This window comes from Colias croceus, chromosome 19 (assembly GCF_905220415.1).
Source record: "Colias croceus chromosome 19, ilColCroc2.1".
In the NCBI taxonomy this organism is placed as follows: Eukaryota; Metazoa; Arthropoda; class Insecta; order Lepidoptera; family Pieridae; genus Colias; species Colias croceus.
In genome coordinates, this window is record NC_059555.1 from 7665387 (window position 1) to 7687439 (window position 22053).

A 22053-nucleotide genomic window follows, 5' to 3' on the forward strand; every position below is an offset into this window, starting at 1 on the left:
ATTTCTTGAAGTACGAGGATGGTATACGTATGGAGAGAAAACGTTAACATGAACCACGGGCGAAGCCGGGGCAATATTGATAAGGTTTAGTTCTGATTGATAGACAAATAGGTCAACAATATTTATGTATATTGGTTATTAAAGCAGGGTTTAATTTTGAACAGATTCGTGTATATATGAACAGATTTATAATTATGAAGCTACATCGCATTAATTAGTCAGATACACTGCTGATCAGCTCATTATACTTCAATTATTGGGTCAAGTACCTACCCGTGTATTTCGCGTAAAGGTCTTTAATATATAATGCATATTTTGTTTGGAATATTGTTGTTAATAGCAAATAAAATAATATGATGTCGGTCGATAGATCTGGAACACAGCAACTAGAAAAGTTAATAAACTAGTAAAGTAATAAACAATTTTTTTTTGCTTCTAAATATACAGCACTATAAATTTAAAAATTTTGGATTATTATTTCGTATAGTTAGTAATGTGTTAATCATAATGACATACTTTAATTTCTTTTAATAATGTGTGAATGTCTTGCAATCGTAAACTCACATTATTATTCAGTAAAATAAATTGCCACCAACAAACGTCCTTTAAAAACGTACTAACTTATCAGCTTTATACGGAATTTAATCAGTCACGGGCGTAGTTAATTTCTTTAAACGGTCATTCATCTAGCCCTACATTACATCAATTCAAACTGGTTCATTCGACTCGAATGTAATCTGTCGCACCAGCGCGAGGTGAATGCCTTCCCGTTTTTTGTGTCCCGAGATAACGTGACATAGCTAACAAGGAAATTGATTAACATAATACTTTTTACTTCCAGCTAAATCCGCTAAATACTTTTTACTTCAGCTTCCCTTGTAGTTTATACCTTATAATGGGCAATAAAGCTATGCCAGGAGTTAAAAAGCTTTTAAATTTGAAGCTGTGCTACAGACTCCTTTTATTATTTCAACAATAAATAAACTAAAGAACATAAATATACAATTAACACTTCAGCTTTTTGTAATATAAAAATAATTTAATTTTGAAGAAAGAAATGCTGAGAAAAAAATACCATTGCGCATATTTCACCTTTATTCTATTACTTTTCACTTTACAAACCTCTCCTTTTAGCGCCTATTTCAAAGTAAAAGACGAAAGCGTAGTATTTATTCTGTGCTAAAAGTAATTCGACAAAATAGTCTAGGAAACGAATAAATGTTTTATTTCTTCTTTGAATAAAGAGCAACGATAAAATGTCCAAAAGCAAGAAAACCTTTGTATTTATTCACATCGTTACATCCATATAATTTTAAGCATAATTTATGAAGAAAACTTATTAAGATAATGATGGGGCAATTTTCTACTATTAAGCCTATGATACGTAGACAAACCCATAAGGGTTGTAAAAACTACACGAAATACTTCAATCGGTGCATTCGATTCATTAATCATTACACATTTGATTGACAGGCCATCTACACTCAATTAAAAAAAAATCATCTAAAATTACGATTAGGTACAGCAGCCTTAACTTACATTACCATATTGAAAAGCTACAAGTGAAGTGTAGGCAGAGCTTCGCCGTGCGTCGCGCAGGACGCACGTGTTCACTGCTCACTCCGGGCGTTTCGGAAAAAGTTCATTTTCGTTAAGTGACTGTGACTTGTGCAAAAATTGATATGTAAGTTTTTTAATTTATTGTTTTTAAACATTAGAATATTCGTTTATTAATTATTTGAATGTGGTTAATATTTTTTTTTATATAATCCGGAATTTGGGGACTGTGTAGATATTCAATATAATGTGAAAATACATTAAAAGTAATGTTAATTAAAAACAAATTTGTGTGCCAAAATGAAGCTAAATCATTTAACTATATTATTATACATAATATTTTTCACTGTCCCGATCCAAAATTAACCCTTATTCCAACAGGACAATGACTGAAAGGTCTTCTAAGAATAATACGACCCATTTTAACTAAACAGAAATAAAACGGTTCGTCAAACCTTACTAGATAACACAGGACTTAACCACCTATTCTAATATTATAGCTTTGATATATTATAATAGTTTGACTATTATCATCGATATAAATGTCGCGGCTTCACACGTATAAGTTTTCAAGCCAACGCTTTCAAAGTTATGCATTTTCATTTAAGTTTAATTTTCCCGAAGCTCGAATTGGCGGATTTTAATGTAACAATGAGGCAGTTTATTTAGTGTAATCTTTTTGGTAATTGTTCCATTTTTTATGATTTTATAAATAGATATTGATTGATATTGATTTATTAAAAACAAATCCCAGAACATAAGCTATTTTCATTTTTTTATAATAGCATAAAAAATGGCATTAGGTATTTCTTATTTTTCTACGTTGAAAAGAAATTTCTGATCGTTCCATATTTAAAAGTAATTAAAAATTTCCAAATTAATGTTCATAAATTATGGGATCTCATTTATTACAGTAATAATAGGCATGCAACTTAAATAGAACGTTATGAGTTAGCTCCGAAGTTTATTAATTACGCAAAAGTTTACAATTAATGAATGTTCGATTAAATGACGGAACAAACAGCTGTGACAAAGGGGAAATATTAAACCACTGTTTTTGATTAAATTTCCAAAATGACAATGAGAATAAATCAAAGCCCGCTTTCTATTTTCAATCCGAAATCCCGTAGCCCGGCAACGTTGTCTCGAAAATTGTAAAGACTGTTTTCGATAACATCGTCACTGTTAGCTTACGAGATTAAATAAAAAAGCGACTGTAAGCAAATAATTTAACATGTAAAATGCAGCAAGGAGTTTATAACGGTGCCGCGGTGTAAACTTATTATACTGGCTGTTAACGAGAACACCGTGCTCACTTCAAATTAAAAAAAAAAAGAAATACGCGGCAAAATTGTTACTACCTTTGTAACAACTAACAAGGCAGGTCTGACTTGTGAGTGTCAAGACATTACGGTAAAAGCAGTAAAATCCCTTTTAATAAGCAACGGTGTAGGCACAAGAGGCAAACAAAGAATTTCTTTTTTTTTCTCTTTAGTATTGTAGTGGCTTGTTTTTACAGTGAAGATCCTTATTTGTCTTTGGTACGCTATTGTGAGTGTTTTTAGGACGACAATGGTACTCTATGAATTATTACTAAGTACCTACCTGAGAGGGGTTCATGTCGTGAAAGACATTTGCATAAAGCTGCTTTATGTTCGAAATTGTGTAGTAGTCGTATTATAATAAAATAATATGGTTTGAGCCGTTTGAGACAAGCAATGTTAATACAAGTAATCATTTGTTTGCTAGAATATTAATCAAATGAAACCCAATTAGGAAGGTATGTAAGGATATTGCAAATAACGTAAAAGTGTTTTATTTAGGTAAGTAGGTAATACATTATTTAAATAATAATAATAAAATGAATGTCGAATGTTATAGACAATGATGAATGAAATTATTGGAAGTCATACAGCGCGTAATACGTAGACCGTACTTAAATGAAGTCAAATTAATTAAAAAAAAAACAGTTTTTAATTCACATTGTATTGTAGATTGTAGTTCACAAAGCCTTATTATCAATTTTATTTTTATGACTTTAACAATTGTGTAATCGATATATACAGCATAGACTGATATTATTTTCTCTTATTTTCCAACTAGGATCCAAATTCAGAACCTTCTCCACAATATACAGGCTATAATTTCAGCTTCAAGCTATAATAACACAATGCCATTTCATTATAATTCATAAAAAACCATAATATTTGTACAAGCCTATTACTTCGACATTTCCATTCGCAAATATTATCCTTGCTATCAGAGATGAGTGCCACAAAATTATTTTAAAGGTCAAATGTTACAATGGAAGCACAGGTATAATGGAGTTGAGTTTATATTTGCAATATAGTTTAGTAAAAATAGATTTAGGGTAAGGGGAAAACGTGTGCAATAACTATCGAATATCTGACTTCGCTGTCGATTTTTTGGACCTAATGATACCTGCTATAAATTACCTTTACGGGTATTTATTTTGAATAATTATTACCCAAAGACAATAGATCAAAAATATCAGAGGAAATTAAAATTTTAATAGATACTTACCTAATATTTTTTCTAATAAAAAGTATAGCTACTTCCTTTTTCATAATATTAGATACCTACTCCACACAGTAGGTTGCCTGGAAGTGATCACTCTAAAGTGATAAGGCCGCCTTCTGTGCTGGACTAGTTACCTATTATTTGTACCTATGCCAGCATAATAAAGTGTAAATAAATAAATTAAAATAAATAGCTTTATGCAGTGAAATAGAATCTAGTAAGCGTTGGCTTTTGTTTGACTTACCTTTGAATTTTTCAGGTTAATGTCTTATGTACATTAACATATAGGTATTTCTAGCCAAATTTATTCTTACTTTTATCATGAAAGTCATCGATCTTCAAATTCAGACAAGAATGTTTGTGAAGATCATCTATCCTGAATTCCTGTTTGTCTGATCGATTTTAATGAAACTTAAAATATAAACATAGCTCTTTAACACCATGATATTATATTATGTATAGTTTAATAAATTAGATATGTTTATTATATTACACTAGATTTCCGCCCGCGGCTTCGCCCGCGTTTTCAAAGGAAAACCCGCATACTTCCCGTTCCCGTGGGGTTTCCGGGATAAAACCTATCCTATGTACTTGGATTAACAAGTTACCCTATGTGTGCTAAATTTCATTATAATCGGTTCAGTAGTATTTGCGTGAAATAGTAACAAACACACACACATTCTCACAAACTTTCGCATTTATAATATTAGTAGGATGACCTATCGCTGTAATTTTTCCATACTGGAAATATATACGTATATAATAAATAATAATACTGCTATTGCTTATTCATCATGGTAACCCCAACACAATACATGAACTCAATAATTCCAATCCACAGGGTTGAATTCCCAGTTTAATAATATTGAAGCAACAGAACCTTTGTTGACCAGAGTCGCAATATCCGCCGATGTCTTGACAAAGCTGTAAACACACGATATATTGGTATTCAAGGAACTCCAAACCGGATTTCACTCCCTTTGATCCGAAAGATCGAGGTTTGGGAACATTAGAACGAACTGTAGGTATGGGTGAATAATTCGCTTTTTAGGTAGATGTATTAAGTTAATAATTAAACAGTAATTCTCGTTTTATACGTATATTATGTGTTTATATTGAAATAACAATAAATAATCTCTAATATATTTTTTCAACGCATACTTATTTATCAAAATAAACTTCCACATCATGCGACATTGTTGAATGTTGCTTGTATTCTGTACTTAACTAGCTTATTCTCCCTAGAAGTGTCTGATAATTTTTCGCGGCACAAGAAAACAATTAAACAAAAATAGGCTCAAATTTTTTTTTTATTGTTCTGACTAAATAAGTAGATATAAGCATATACGCTATGAATTTTAGAACCCCTGTAGTTTTTGGGAACACGAAAAAACTGAGATCTGAATTTTTAAAACACGTTTGAATTTTGAATTTCACATCACAGGTAACTTCATTTGCTAATTACTCCGTTGCAATTTTCAGTGATCAAAAATTTGTTTTTCACATGAAACAGGTTATCATGTACTATGTATGTAGCTCTGAAAAGACGTAAATTATGAATTTAACCTAAAGAATGGGTGAATTGACATTTGTAGCAAATACCTTCAATATAATCTAATGAGACGCTTTTTAGGTCGCTCGATAAATGGGCTATCCAACACCGAAAGAATTTTTCAAATCGGAACAGTAGTTCGCGAGATTAGCGCGTTCAAACAAACAAACAATCAAACAAACTCTTCAGCTTTATAATATTAGTAAAGATGTACTTATACCGATAATTTAAGAAACAGACGTCACAGAAATGAAGGTGTGATGAATTCCATGAATTAATTTCATCTCAAAGACACGTAGCACATAAAATGTATGAGACACTGTATAAATAAATATTACTCTACCCTGATTTGTGATTCGGTTTTATTTATAAGGCCCGCCATACTGATTAGCTACTGTCTTAGATGGGTATTGGGATAGAATCACGATTTGTTTTGGCGTAAGAGCTTATATATAAAAATGAATCGCAAAATGTTTTGGTAAGCGCATAACTCGAGAACGGCTGAACCGATTTCGATAATTCTTTTTTTATTATATTTCTTGAAGTACGAGGATGGATCTTATGTAGAGAAAACGTAAACATGTACCACGGGCGAAGCCGGGGCTGATCGCTTATAAGCTTATAAATTAATTTTGACGAAGATTTTGGTACCTAAATCTCTATTTATATTAAATTATCGTGTCACAATGTTAGTTACCATACTCCTCCGAAACGGCTGGACCAATATTCATGAAATTTTATGTGCATATCGGGTCTGATAATCGGACAAAATTACCTTTCATCCCTCTAAATGAATGAATTTGTCGTTAAATTAATGGCACTGTAACAATAGTGCCTTTAAAAGTTCTTAAACTAAGAGCTTTTTTCTTTTAGCCTAGTAGATTCTTTCTTCCCGTGGGAAATTCAAATGTATTTAATAAAGCTTTTTTTAAGCTTCTCAGTCTCTTAATAGTATATAGGAAAAAAGAATAGATTAATAGTGAAACTAATCTCGAATTTAATAAAATCGAATAAAAAGCTAATAAATTCTTGGAAGGCATAGTTGTGGAATGGAGCCGGCTCATTTCAAATTAACATTGAAAACAAAAGAATACAACATCCTCAGATAACAACATCATTATTTCTCAGAATGTCAATGAACAATTTATTTTTTAGAGAATTTCCAACGAAGGTGTTTTAAATTAAGCTACAGCCAAACATAATAAGTATTATATTCTTTTAATAGTAAGATTTAATTTAAAACCCTTATATTTATACCTAGTCGAAACTAGAAACGAAGTCTTTAAAAATGTATAAAAAAATTCTCTCTTTTTCAATCTTTATAAGTCAATCAACTTCTTATCAGAATGATTAATATTATTTTGTTCCGTCGTGTAACTTGATAACAACACTTCCTCTGAGATAGTCGGTTTAAAATAAAAATTGTGTTTCTTAGCTATCTGTAGCGTGTAGCATGAAGAATGGCCAAGTGCGAGTCAGTAATTTTCACAATGAGATTATTGTAATGATTTATGTTTTGTTGCCTAAATAAATTCATGGCATTACCAAATATAAATATATTTGCACTAACAAAAAAATATTTGTGGATAAATTATTCGTTTAATTTTATTTCAATTTTACCTTAACCTACTTTTCCGTATAGAAAATAGATTAATGTATCAGATTTTAAATTTGAACCATACCCCATATAGGGTCAAGGGACTCTAAAGTAAATTGGCTGAAAATGCAATTTAAAGTTAGAGGTTCCGTTGGCTTGCTTCATGCGTTCGAAATGATTTGGAGTCAAGTACGCTTCAATAAAAATTGAATTTGTGTCGAAAATATTACATCTTTTTGGACAGAGAAAACTTAGTTATATAGAAATTGAATTAAACTATATTTCAGTATAAAATAAATAAATAAATTAAGTATAAATATTTCAGGACAATTTTCACACACGGCACCATCTGATCCCATACTAAGCTTTCGTTTGTGTTAACTGTTAATCTATAAAAAATTAAAAAAAATCCTGCATAGGCAATAGGCATCCATACTAATATTATAAATGCGAAAGTAACTCTGTCTGTCTGTCTGTTACTCAATCACGCCTTAACTACTGAACCAATTTGCATGAAATTTGGTATAGAGATATTTTGATACCCGAGAAAGGACATAGGATAGTTTTTATCCCGGAAATCCCACGGGAACGGGAACTGTGTGGGTTTTTCTTTGACCGCGCGGGCGATGCCGCGGCCGCGGGTAGAAAGCTAGTTGTCAATATAAATTGTAGTATTTATAGCCATAACTGGGATTCGAGGTTGCAGTAATCAATATAAAACAATACCAAAAACAACATGAAAATATTTATTTCACCTGCAAACCATTTTTGCTTATGTCCCTATAATTCTTGTTTCCATGATAATATTGTAAATCCTTCCACTCATATAAAAGTTAACTTCCTTTGTTTTAAAACAGAATATTTTTTAATAAACACAACAGCTTTTTACATACAAAATATATTTTTTAATAAACACAACAGCTTTTTAATAAATTCTTGGAACGGATCGAAACGATAACCTCCCTTTCGCAGTCGGTTAGAAAATAGTTCACAATGTGTATACATCCATACTAATATTATTAATGCGAAAGTAACTCTGTCTGTCTGTCTGTTACTCAAGCACGCCTAAACTACTGAACCAATTTTCATGAAATTTGGTACGGAGATATTTTGATACCCGAGAAAGGACATAGGCTACTTTTTATCAAGGGAAAATGACGCAATCCCGGAAATCCCACGGGAACGGGAACTATGCGGGTTTTTCTTTACAGCGCGGGCGAAGCCGCGGGCGGAAACCTAGTTTACTATATTATATTGATAATTTCTCAAAGATAAACTATGTCGGTTCATTAAACTTGCTTTGGCTATCTTCAAGTGATATACCACGTTTCTGTATTTGGCCTGAGGGAGCTGAAACCACAGAACTATTGAAACCAAAGTTAGGTTATGTATTGCAGTATTAGGTTAAGTTGAGAGCTAGAAGCTAATCTTAGAGCTCGAGCGTTGTGGTTTGTGATCCTGTGTGTATACATAGAGGGTGTGAATTTAAAGGAAAATACGATAAATATTATTCAGTGGTCGTAATAAATAATCTACTGATGTTGTCAAACTAGGTACCCACTCTGAAAATACAATTAAGTGAAGCTTTTGATTTATTTTAGTTTTGGTATTATTAGAACAGGCTCTATAACGTGAGTGATTGTCATAAATCAGACCAAATTAAAAACATATTTATATTTTTAACCGACTTCAAAAAAAAGAGGAGGTTATCAATTCGGCCGGTATGTTTTTTTTATGTATGTACACCGATTACTCCGAGGTTTCTGAACCGATTTACGTGATTTTTTTTTGTTCAATGCGGAATGGTGTCGAATTGGTCCCATAAAAATTTTATTTGGATAGGCCCAGTAGTTTTTATTTTATGAGCATTTTTGTCTGTATTTGTAAATGTTGCAAGTGAAAGTTTGAAGTCGGTTGTTTTTAACGCAGTTATCACTTGTAAACCAGTAGATTTAAAATCACTTAATATATCATCTAGTGCTACTGACTGTTATTTTTAAACACATAGCTTGTTTTATTTATTTACGTTACAATAATAGTTTGCAATCATGCCGTTCCTATTAATAGATAATAAATGAAACCAGATGAGTACAAGAATGATTGTGTCAATGTTCAACCTTTAACATATGATAGTGGGTTAATGACTCATTTTGAATCACTGCCGCTTCAACAAACGGCATATATGCCAACTAGCTATGCTCCACGGTTTTACCCGTATTGTTCCTCTCCTATTGGACTAAGCGTGATAAATGGGCATACATATAAATGCCAATTAGCTGTGGCCTGTGTGCCGTGGTTTTACCCGCATTGCTCTGCTCCTATAGGACTAAGCGTGGTGATATAGACCCACAGACCCTACAGCTTCATCGATAAATAGACTATCTAATACTAAAAGAATTTTTCAAATCGGACCCGTAGTTCCTGTCAGCTTTGCCATATTAGTGTGGATATCACAGTGAGAGTATATAAAGTATCTACCTACTAGTAGATATAGTATTGTATTTATTATCTGTGGTATAAGTATCGCCAATATGCTATATAAGTACTGCCTCCTTTTATGTATTCAAAGGCGTACATAAAGGTTTAAGGTTGTGATAACGGGTTGATAGCTTTTTTCTTGACTATTATGGTTATGCGTGAACATAACTGGAAGTCACTAGATTCTACAATTTGAGAAGACTATGATTATTATGTTGGAGAGATACGAAATAAAGATTTACTTCTGAAAATATATGCTAAAGAAATAATATTATGGGAATACCTACTCTGCATTATTTAAATTTGGAAGAAGAAATAACAATAATTTACGCAATGATGATTCATTTTTCATATTACACAAATAGTGTACACGTACAAATCAAAATGTAATAGTTTTGTATTATGTTCTATGTTGAAACGGACGGCAGTAGTCAATACTTGTAATCACGTAATTGCCTGTAATGAAATGAAAGGGTTTATAAATATGTCTTTTTCGTTTGGGTAAAATATATTTTCGAAATATATTATTTCCTCCAATAAATCTAAAATACAACCAATTGAATTAAGAAAATAAATACATATTTAAATAATAGATACTTAATTTATCATTAATCGGGCGAATTGTGTATAACAATATAATTTTAATTTCCTACTTACACTGTTGAAATGTGACATACACAATTAATGTTCAAATATGAAGTCATAATGTTTTTCCTTCTCCTGGTGATTAATTTCATTGCCTACTATTTCATCGCAGTGCCACAGATAATATAATATTATACTAGTAATACATGTAGCTACGAAGGTACTTACATATAGACTCGAGTGTTATTGCGGTCAAACTATTATCCCAAAGCAACAGGCTTTTGATTAATACGCCAATTTTGACCCAATCTTATATTGTTCGCACAATTTTTTGGCCAAATATTATTATACACTTTATCCTTATAAGGTACAGGTATGAATAGTGAATATTATCTTGGGTGGTGTAGACTTTGTTAGAAAAACATTTCTATATATGCTTATATGAGGGCATATATATATCACTTAATTTAAAGAGTCATATTAAAGAGACGAAATTTTAACGATTTCTCTAGTTCGTGTTTATTCTAAATTTAAATTAAATTAAAGAATATCGCTGCTGTCAAAGTTGCACCCTTTTCCAAAAACATGTATCGGAACTTTTACAAAACCATACGAAGCCTAAAATTAATAATGCCTTGAAAATTAACTTAATCCCAACTTAACGAAGTTTCTTCTAAGTTTGTGCTTGTAATTTCAAAGCAGGAGTAAAGCCACATCCATTAATATGTAAATCGCATGTGGTGAAAAGTTTAGAACACGCTAATTCATAAACGTGTATTATGTGTAAATTAATATATTTCGAAATATTTATAATTACCATTCAATTTACGTCAAGGGAAAACAAGGCTTCTCGTAATCAAGTTAGCTCCAAGTTTCAAAAGTTGGATTAAATAATATTCTATTAAGTCGCTTATTATATTGAAAGGTTGTGACATTTTTTTGCACGTCTTCATAGTAAAAGCTCTTGGAACAGAATTACAAGTGGCCAGATTAATTAATGCCGCTAAAGTTAAATCAAGCTGAGAGAAACTATCATAATATGTATTAATTAGATTTTATAATATTTTAAAGTGAAACTTTTATTACATCGTCTCAAACTTTTTGGTCTGTGTAGCGCATGTCGCGTGACGCACGATACGTACGATAATTATCGTACAAATACGATAATTTTTAGTTAAATGTCTATAGTGTGAAAAAAAGTTTCACGTTTACCGTGGTTTCATAAAACTACACAACATTTTTTTTTATAATTGTATCACTTTTTTTAGTAAGACTATCCAATTTTAGAAGTAAGAACGTGTAGCTATAATTATGTAGTCTTGTATGCTTGTATGCTTGTATGTTTGGAATTGTCACGTGGATGTCAAACACGTAGTACAAGGTGGCGGATTTTCGTCAGGAAAAATATAGACGTGCGATGCGTGCGACTTAACTTCATTTCTAGAATAATCCACACAAATAAGTGTCAATCATCCGACTTTTTTGGATGTGGATTGTGGATGTTGGATGTCTTGTTAGATTCGTCGTAATGATATTAAAGTTGGCGAATATTATTTTGGTTAAACTATGCGTGACTTTTACAAACGACATATTTACTGGTTTAAAGAAAACAAGGAATATATTACTATAGCCATTTTTACAGGAAAAAAAATTACCTGGCTTTGAGCGTTTCCAAAGTTCTTTCTAGGCAATGTCGTGTATTTTTCTTGACTCTCTTATCCTCTCTCTTAACCTCAAAACCAAAAAAAATATCTATAAAGTAAGGTTAAATGGAATAAATACATCTATTTTATACAATTAATAATCCGACTTATTTCTGTTAATGTAAGTACAATCTAAGAACCGTCTCAGAACAGTTGGAGAGAAATAAGCGCTTTTGTTAATATAATACAAAAGTTGCTATCTGGACTTCGTTGTAATAAGATTATATTCTTTTTCGTCTACATGTACACAAATTGAATGGAGTGTTTGTGGGAACAATTGAAAGCTATTGACTAAATAAATAATGAATTCGTATCATCTATTCTATACCTTCATATAATAAATCTGTAGAAGGGTCAATTCTGTACATTGAAAATATTGAAAAAATAAATAGCTGTTAATTAAATGTTACTGGATCAATACCAAACCCAAATATGTGATGAAAAAATTTTTTGTCTGTCTGTCTGTCTGTCTGTCTGTATGTGAAGGCATCACGTGAAAACGAACGGTTCGATTTCGATGAAACTTGGTATAATTAATAATTATAGGTACCTTATTATCCTGGGCATAAAATAGGATACTTTTTATCCCGGAAAAATACGTAGAAAAAAAAATCTTAATTTTTCTTAATTTTTCCGCGCGGACGGAGTCGCGGGCGGAAGCTAGTTTAATAATATTTAATTGTATTTGTTCATTCGTTCCTGATAACAGACGAAATGACTACACTTATTTCGGTGAAAAATTCAATAGAGATAGCATAAATTAGACGTAATGCCTATAGTATTATAATATTATCTATGCTAATGCGGTCGCGGTCGTTAGTTACCGACTTGGTTAATTTCACATAAAAAATCTTATTATTATGTTAATTATGTTACCGGGTTATGGCTTGTAAAAAAATAACGAAGCAAATTAAATAAACAAAAATAAAAAGCAATTCCGAAACACGCATTTCCGTTCCGTCTCAAACAATTATTTTTTAATGAACCATTGTAATTTATGTAACAAAATTTATTTTATACGATTATGGCTGGCTTCGTTAAATCGAGTCGATTTTTTACACTCCTTCCCTCTTTTACAGATTAATTGATATAAAAGAACAGTAGATATTTATTATGTGATCCCTCTCCCATAAGTAATATAAACCTATTTAAAATATTTGACTTTGGGCTGATTTTTCAATCCTTGGTTAAAACTTATTCATCGAATAACGTATTAAACTACCATTTCAAAAATGTATCATAATTGTCCGTATTTGACAGTTTACAGGTGACATTTTAATATGTTCTTGTAATACTTTATTGGACGCATAAATTTTAACCAAGGATTGAAAAATCGGCCCTTTATTTTATAAGGTAAGCTAGCTTGACAAAGCATTCGTATATGTTATAAAACTAGAAAGGTTTATCTTAGGTAGGAAATATAAAACTATGATAAAACTACAATGTTCCTAAAACGTCTACAATAAAAAATAGCGTAAAATTCTCCATCTTAAACAGCATAAGTAAAATAATCTTTATCAGAAAAGATTTCACTTCATACATATTTAAATAGTCCATGTTATTGAAGGGTAAAAATTCCCGTGATCCCAAAAACAGGGGCATCGTTATTCAAATCCGGATTATACACAATATTATGTCTTTATTTGACTAACAAATACACCCATGTTTGCTGTCCCGACCAGTGCCCACTGTCAGGCTCGGCTTACACGTTGATTATACTCCTTTATATGAAAAAAACAATAGTTTTTTTTAGCCGAGAGGCAAAGGTTTTAAAATGAACAGTCAAATAGAACATGTTAGAGTCTAACCATAGTATACATACTATGGTCCAATTAATAACGTTTATTGTAAGTTTGAATGTGTGTTACCGTTATTTTTTTTAAATAACATATTAAATTTCTAAAGGTTCTGTTGCGTAATTTGAAGCGAGCCAATGTAGCCTCTTTAGCTCAGTGGTAGAGCACTGGTCTCGTAAACCAGGGGTCGTGAGTTCAAACCTCACAGGAGGCAGAAAATATTTTTTTCAACTGTGCTAACGAATAACAAGAGTTTAGCATAACGCTACTTATTTTTAGTCACATATCCTGTATTGTAAAAGACATTTGAATAACTTTATTTTTTTTTTGTTTCAGATTCCACACACAAACTCTTATAAAATAAAATAAATTAGCTCAATAAAATTGTTGAAATAACCAAAAGTTTGCACGCAACGAGTTTGACATTAGAAAAAAAAATGATCCGTCATTATCTGTGGTTCGTTTGCGCGGTAATTTTGACAAGTCGGTGTGGCGCGAATTACTGCAGAGACGCGAATCTGTGTTGCCCGGGCCGGGATAGCTCGTGTGTCGTACAGAAAGCACATCAAAATGCAATAATTGAGGACCTGACTGACAAACCGTGTTATTGCGATCACGCCTGCTTGAAATTAGGCGACTGCTGTCCAGATTTCCGGGAAACGTGTGGAGGTAAGATTAAAAATTTATGTTCATGTTGGATAAAACCTTTATTTTAGATAAACAATTGAAGTAATTTGTGTAATTAAGAATGGTAAGTAATAATTGCTTTCTTGTTTGCACACTCAAATACATATTATAGCTACTGATTATTACCAACTATATCCAGTTTAGCACCTTATTGTTCTTAAAATAGATCATACTGAATTAAGTTCATAAAAGCTCAGTCTAAAGCACATTTCCTCATTAAAAAGAAAATGACTATACAATTAGTATCAAATAAACGTTTTCTGAAGCCATCGCGTGCACCGGCTGAGATTTAATCATATTTTTAATATAACATCGAGTTTCAATATTTTTATTGTGTTGTATAATAACTGTGGAAATGGAAAGGCGTAAGACTTGTGCATACTATAAGCGAATAAATTTATTTAAAGCAAATACTTCGAAATAAGAATCATTGGAAACAGATAAAAAATGTTCTATTGATTATAGCTTGTTTGTGATTGCATTGAAATACTCACCTTATCACATTTGACATTGTCTTTAGACCCCAATAGTAATAATACCGCAGGTACTAAATAGATTGCTCATAAAACGAAGTAAATAATTACACATTACACTTGAATGATTATATGAAATTAGTTTCGATAATAATATCAAATATGTTCGTATAATTTTCTACGTTAACAAATAAATAAAATGCACATCAAACGTTTGGCGCTATGAAGAAAATCTTTTCAAGTATAGCCTAGCTAGTAATGGATAGCAAGGCTTACTTGTCTTCGCCGGTAAAGATTTAATATAAGAAACGTTGTCGTGTGTCAGTCTGTTATATCAAAATTACTGCAGACAGTTTCCTTTTAATAAATCACGCAAATAGAGATATAAAATAGCAGGATATCTGGTTCTATTTAAAACTAGAGGATACGTAAATATAATATTCAGTTGAATATTATTTAATTTTAAAGTATACTGTATGGTGTAAATATTTTATACTTAGGAACATTACTTAACAACAAATTTTGTTTCTTTTTCAAAAAGCGATTCGCTGCTGGCACTCGCCGGCCGCTGCCGCGGCACGCTCGCTCTGCTCGCTCGGCTCGTGCGTTGTTTATTAAAGTCTAACCTAACCTTACCTATATTTTATACGATCTGGCCAAGTGTCGATGACCAAATCGTGAAACGTGATTAAACTATGTTGGCCATTTCATGAAATGGGCAAATCTACGATATGGCCACGACACATACACATACACGTATACCCACACTAATCATTCACCCACGCACACACACACTAGCATACACACACATACGGTCATTAGAGTTTTATAATTAAGGACAGTGCAATAAAACACCGGTGACATTTTGCACTGAAACCTCGTTGCGATTTTGAGACTCAATTAAGTATATTCATTTCACACGAGAGATGGTTGTGAGAAAATTCTTTCGAACATATTTTATCATTTTAAATTAGTTTTTCGCTTCACCTTTGAATTCGTTTCGATTAAATTATAACAGAGAATACTTAATAGTAGCTAACGCTTATTATAGTCACTTATAATTATAGTTTTCACGTTTATTTATAAACCTATTTTCTATTGTGTTGGTAGAAACATTTTAACAATGTAAATGAAGTGAAATAATATAAGCTAAGATAGACTTCTTGTCTATATTTAACAAGCATTTTATTTTGACAAGATTACTCGTAAACAAAGTAAATTGTACAGATTATTAATGGTATAGGTTTAAAATAATATGTAGGTAGTTCGCGCTTCTGTTTTTCTTGGGTTTTGTGATAAAAAAAAACTAGAATACAATCAAGAACAAGTAGCTTAATTTATTACAAACATACACAAACAGCGAAACCTTTTTATAATATTAGAATAGATATCCGGCTTCAACTTTGACTTTGTTAGACGTTATCTAGTTAGAGAGTAAACAGAAGACGGGCCAGTGTTAGCTGTACGAAGCTGGCTTGTGCAAACGAGCTTGACTCAATCTTCAATTATTTGGAACTGTTTTGGGAGGAATTTACGCTTTTGCTTGATGAGAAGATTTTATGTAAAAATTGATTCTAAAGCCAATTTGACTCTATGGTCTTTTAAATTAAATTTATTTATTTATTATAAATTCCACAGTACCTATATTAAATCAAAACATACTTACCAGGTAGGTCATCAAGGTATTGAAAATAAAAACAATCAAAATAATTGCATTGTTATGAATTTAAATAAATTCTTATTTAAATAAAAATAAGTTTAATAGAAACAAAAACTGCATGTCATTAAATAGGTAGCCATAGGGCGTATTCAGAAAGAAAGCTTGAAACTTATAAGCGCTTGTCGGCGCTTGTCATGTTCATATATTTTCCTGCGCGGGTTACCAGCACTGACAAGCGCCGATAAGCGCTTATAAGCGCTTATAAGTTTCAAGCTTTCTTTCTGAATACGCCCTTACAATCAAAGTTTCGACGAATATAGAAGTCATATTGTCATTAACGTAACTTAGCCCATCACTCATCAGCCCCCGTAATCACAGACAATAGAAAATCTATTGTGTCGCGGTCTCATTGGGCCGCTCGGTAGTCAATGGGTTAAAAGAAACTTAAGTACGGCGTGCTCCAATCACAGATCATTGTTCAAGACTTTTCTAATAAAATAAACGACTCCAATTAAATTCAAACTAGATTAAACTATTTATCAAAAGTCCGAGCCAATATCGTTCCGTTACTCTCAATCCTTACCGTGAGGGGATTAGATCGCATCACCGGACTTGCCTTTGACGAAATTTGACTTTCAAGTACCTATCCAATTTACGAACATCGGTAACTGAGTTAAGTATTGAATTACTTAGCTATTTTTGAGTCTATTCTTTGTGGTTAATAAAAGTAAGTGGTCTCATTTTGTTGTTACTTGATTTCCGCCCGCGGCTTCACCCACGTTTTCAAAGAAAAACCCGGGTAGTTTCCGTGCCTGTAGGATTTCCGGGATAAAAAGCCTTTGTCTTTATGGGTCTTCAGCTACATGCATAAAAAATTTCATTGTAATCGGTTCAGTAGTGTTTGCGTGAAAGAGTAACAAACATCCATACATCCTTCCTCACAAACTTTCGCATTTATAATATTAGTAGGATTTTATGCTTATCTGTGTTAAGTGTTTCAATGTTAGGTAAAAGTTTAGGTAACTGTTAAAAATATTTATATTATGACGATTTGAAAGTTCTACCAGAAGTAGTCTAATTGAATAAATAAATGTTTGAGTTTGAATGAAAATAATGTTATCAATAAAATAAATTTGAAATTTAGCGTACCTACTACAGTTTTCCTTTTTGTTATTGTATAACATATTAATATTTATGGAACAGTAATACAACACATTTGTGAATACAACGTGCAACGGCAGCCGTAAGTAATTAAGTTGCATTATTAATAACTAGCTTTTAACCGTGGTTTCACTCATTCATATCTCACTCGTACAAAATAGCCCTTATCATTTTTTCCCCTCCATATTGAGTACCTGAATAAAAATGTTATATAGCCAAGAAAAATATAGAAAATCTATACATAAATACACAGTATAAAACAAAGTTTTAAACTACGTAGTGCTTTCTCTGTCCCTATGTACGCTTAAATCTTTAAAACTACGCAACGGATTTCGATGCGTTTTTTTTTTATAGATAGAGTACCTAATTCAAGAGGAAGGTTATTTATTATATAATTTATTAGATTTTAAACATAGCTGGCGAAGCAGCGGAAAGCTAGTGTGAATATAATTTGTACTACATCATATCTTCCTGTATTATATTATTTATTCTCAATAAATATACGATACGCACAAGGGTTACTTCGTGCTATAATTCGTTTCCCATCCAATAAGTATAGGGTCAATTCTTACGCAGTAATGAGCATCTAGAGGAAATACTCTTTTTATCATAAATGGATTAGTGTACTCCGCTGAGCGTCCCTTTTGATGTGACGTCAAGTATCGACTTGGAAATATATAAAGAGGTGTATTAACAATAAATAGTGGGTATTGGATTAAGAGTATCTTGAAGGTTCTTTGACAATATTTATGTATTATGTATTAACTCTTGGAGCGAAATAGACCGTATTACTTCACAACGTGCAACGTGTCGTAGCTTTACAGTGAAATATGCACGATTCAAAATTTGTGTAACGACTCTAATTAAAATGCGTTATAATTATTATCATAAACAAACCGCTTTGTGAAATTCGTGTCGTGGCCGTAATGCTATTCGATCATGTCGCATTATGGCCATGAAAAAAGCCATGACGCGTTCTGAACATTAATAAGTTTACCATTATACCATCATAATACGCATGAAAAGCCTACTAACATGACAACAAGCTATAGATATTAGGCTAACATTATAATAAGATACATAATCAAAATAATATACGAGAAGCCCTTTCAGTTTTAAAAAGCGTTAATTAAAGTACTATTGTTTAACTAAATATCAAATTGGTGAAGCAAATTTTTCAAGAAAATTGTGGAACAACAAAAACTCCTCAAGGAACATAAAGGCATTTCAGCTTTGATCCATTGTAATGGCCATAAATTAATAATAAACTGAAAGAATGCCTTGAACTTTACAAAACCGCCACAAAGGCTTTCCACATCGCTTATTCTGTTGCTTTTAGTAAGAAAGATGAGATTTACTGGGCCCGGAGTTCAATTTTGCTGCATTTATTTATGTATTACGTCGGTACTGCCATTATTCGAATGCAATGGATTTTAAACGTTGTGTAATGCTTTTTAAACGATGTTTTAAGACGTTATGGCTTGGGCGGATTGTCTAAAAGCGTTTTTAGTCATACCTGCGTAAATTTTTATGTGATAATGACTTTCATAAGTAAGAATATAAAATTATATGTTTATACTCAACACAATATGGAATTTGAAATGTGGGAAATAGGTTTTAATGTGTAGATGACTTAAATAAATTGTAAGCACAGGTAACAAAAGGGTAGAGGCCGATGGATAGGAATTCTAATCTAAAGTAAATCTAATAATATTAGGTATTCCTTTACTCAAATAGGGATCAAGCCAATACAAATTATTTAGTATATTTACAGGGTGACTTAATATAGATGTAATAGTTTTAAAGGGGTGAAAGTATAGCTCATTTGCCTAACCGAAACTTATTTCTTTCAGAAATATTTGATATTTTCAGCTGTACTTTCAACCCTTTAAAACTATTATACTTGTTACAAGTCACCCTGTATACCTTTACAGCATGGAAACAGACAGTTAATCTCTATAAAGTATTTAATTCCAAATACACGTGTATCAAGACATAACTAAGCAAGTTAACATAACATCAAAGGTTACGTAAATCCGTTGAAAACTAAAAGCGTAGTTAAAGATGGAGGCAAATTAAATTGTTCCAGAAATTCCGATAGGTAGGAATAAGTCTCAGTTAAGTAATTGCTCAATATTGCATTTGTATGTTGGGCACTTATTTTTAAAGCGTACGATATTGGTTAAACATTGTTATTTGTGATTGTGATTATATTAACATGTAATAGGACACAAAATATATTTGGTAAAACATATTATGCTTGTAGGTAGATACTATATTATGTATATTTTGTAATAGTAATATAATCATATATACTAGAAGTTATTGCATTTGTCATCTATGGATAGATAAACACAGTGCCATGCCACAAAAATGTACCTAATCTACGTTTTCGAAACCTTAGTGAAAACTGTGCAAAAATATTCCATTACCCACAACCACGTCCTTAATTTTTAAACATTTTGTGGTAACGTTACAGCCTCCTCATTTTATCCCAAATGAGATATTTAATTAACAAAAGAGAATTCTGTAACAACCTGGAATGTTACCGAGATAGCCCCTCAAAAGTTGTGAATTTGAAAAAGCGATTGAACTTCTCGAATACGAAAGTTGTCGCCCGTATCAAATTCGAATGTCTAATCCTTAAGTTTTATGATATCGAACGATTTGAGAATAGTATTTCAGATTGGATAACTTTGTATATTTTAATAATCTATATTCTGTATACATTATTTAACTTAAAAGTAGTCTTTGTATTGTGAAATTAGTTTCGTAAATATGAAATGTTTTTCATCTCAGTTGAAGGAAGTCATTTTATTTCCATTAATTTACCAATTAAGAAAAAAAAAAACACCAGTGCTCTTTGGGTGATGTTAAACTCAAACTCAAACATTTATTTATTCAATTAGACTTCTTTTACAAGCACTTTTGAAACGTCATTACATATTTTAACATTTACCACCGATTCGGAAAGCAGTATCTACGGAGAAGAATAGGCAAGAAACTCCATAGTTGCTCTTTTTAATCATGTCAGTTTTACAATTTAATTTTACAAAATACATAATATGTACATTATAATCATAATATGCCAAAGAACTGTCCTGTGGTTTTTACGCGACTACCCTCCATGGGTTTTTATCGTACATATATTCCTTAATACTGTAATAGGCTCTCTGAATTAGTACATTTTTTATATTAGTTTTAAATTGAGAACTACTAAACTCTTTAACATTATGAGGAATTCTGTTGTAAAAGCACACCTTGACCCATAAATGAATTTTTAACTTTAGCTAGCCGGAAAAATGGAATTTCTATTTTATTTCTGTTTCTTGTGTCATAACAATGTCTATCTCCTACTTTTGTGTGTAAATAAGCGTTATTGTGTACATATAAAATATTATTAAATATATACTGCGACGGTACAGTAAGGATACCAGTATTCTTAAAGAGATCTCTTAGTAAGTCTCGAGCTCGCAAATTATATATAGAGCGTATGGCTCTTTTCTGTAGTAGTAAATCGTGCTATCCCTACAAAAGTCCCTTTTGAAACGTTAGTTTCTATCTTTAGTATAATATTAATATGCATTTACATATTCACCCAAAAATATACCTATCAAAGAAGAAGAAATATCAAAACAAAATAATCCCATGAATGAAAAGTCCAACGTATCTCTTTCACGAAGCTATGAATAGAGCAAAAATATAGAGAGAAATTAGTTATCTTCAACTTTTTCAAATTCACAAGCAAAAGCGTCAATTTGGAGCGCTAGTTTGCAAGTAACTGTGAGTTAAATTACAGCTGCCAGTCCTTAATGGTGATTTATTAAATTTCTTCTCGACTATTCGTAAGCAATGAGGAAATCAGGTTCTGTATAAGTGAATTGCTGACAATATACATACAATTTATTCGTTTTAGGGCTGATTTTTCAATCCTTGGTTAAAACTTATTCATCGAATAACGTATTAAACTACCATTTCAAAAATGTATTCTAATTGTCCGTTGACAGTTTACAGGTGACATTTTAAAATTTTCGTGTAATACTTTATTGGACGGATAAATTTTAACAAAGGATTGAAAAATCGGCTCCTATGATGGATAAGTTGATGATATGAAAAGTGTGATATTCGTCTGAAATAGTGAAATATAATGCCATCTTTCGTCTACAGACAGCGTTGAGTTGTGCATACTTTTGAAATTAACACAATAACAATAAAACAATGAACAACATTTGTCGCAGATTGATTTTTTTTAAATAAATGTTC

General features: G+C 31.6%; 1 protein-coding gene and 1 non-coding gene across 2 annotated transcripts in view; both read left to right on the forward strand.

The window, feature by feature from the left end:
• The first annotated feature begins 1574 nt into the window (after window positions 1-1574).
• Window positions 1575-22053, forward strand: part of LOC123700588 (somatomedin-B and thrombospondin type-1 domain-containing protein-like) — a 36160-nt gene continuing 15681 nt past the window's right edge. Inside the window, exons 1-2 of the mRNA XM_045647849.1 lie at window positions 1575-1684; window positions 14146-14478. Of these exons, the coding sequence (XP_045503805.1) occupies window positions 14247-14478 (232 nt within the window). The 5' untranslated portion in view covers window positions 1575-1684; window positions 14146-14246. The remainder of the gene's footprint in view (window positions 1685-14145; window positions 14479-22053) is intronic.
• Trnat-cgu lies at window positions 13952-14023 on the forward strand. Its single transcript has one exon. It is a non-coding gene; the product is annotated as a tRNA-Thr (tRNA).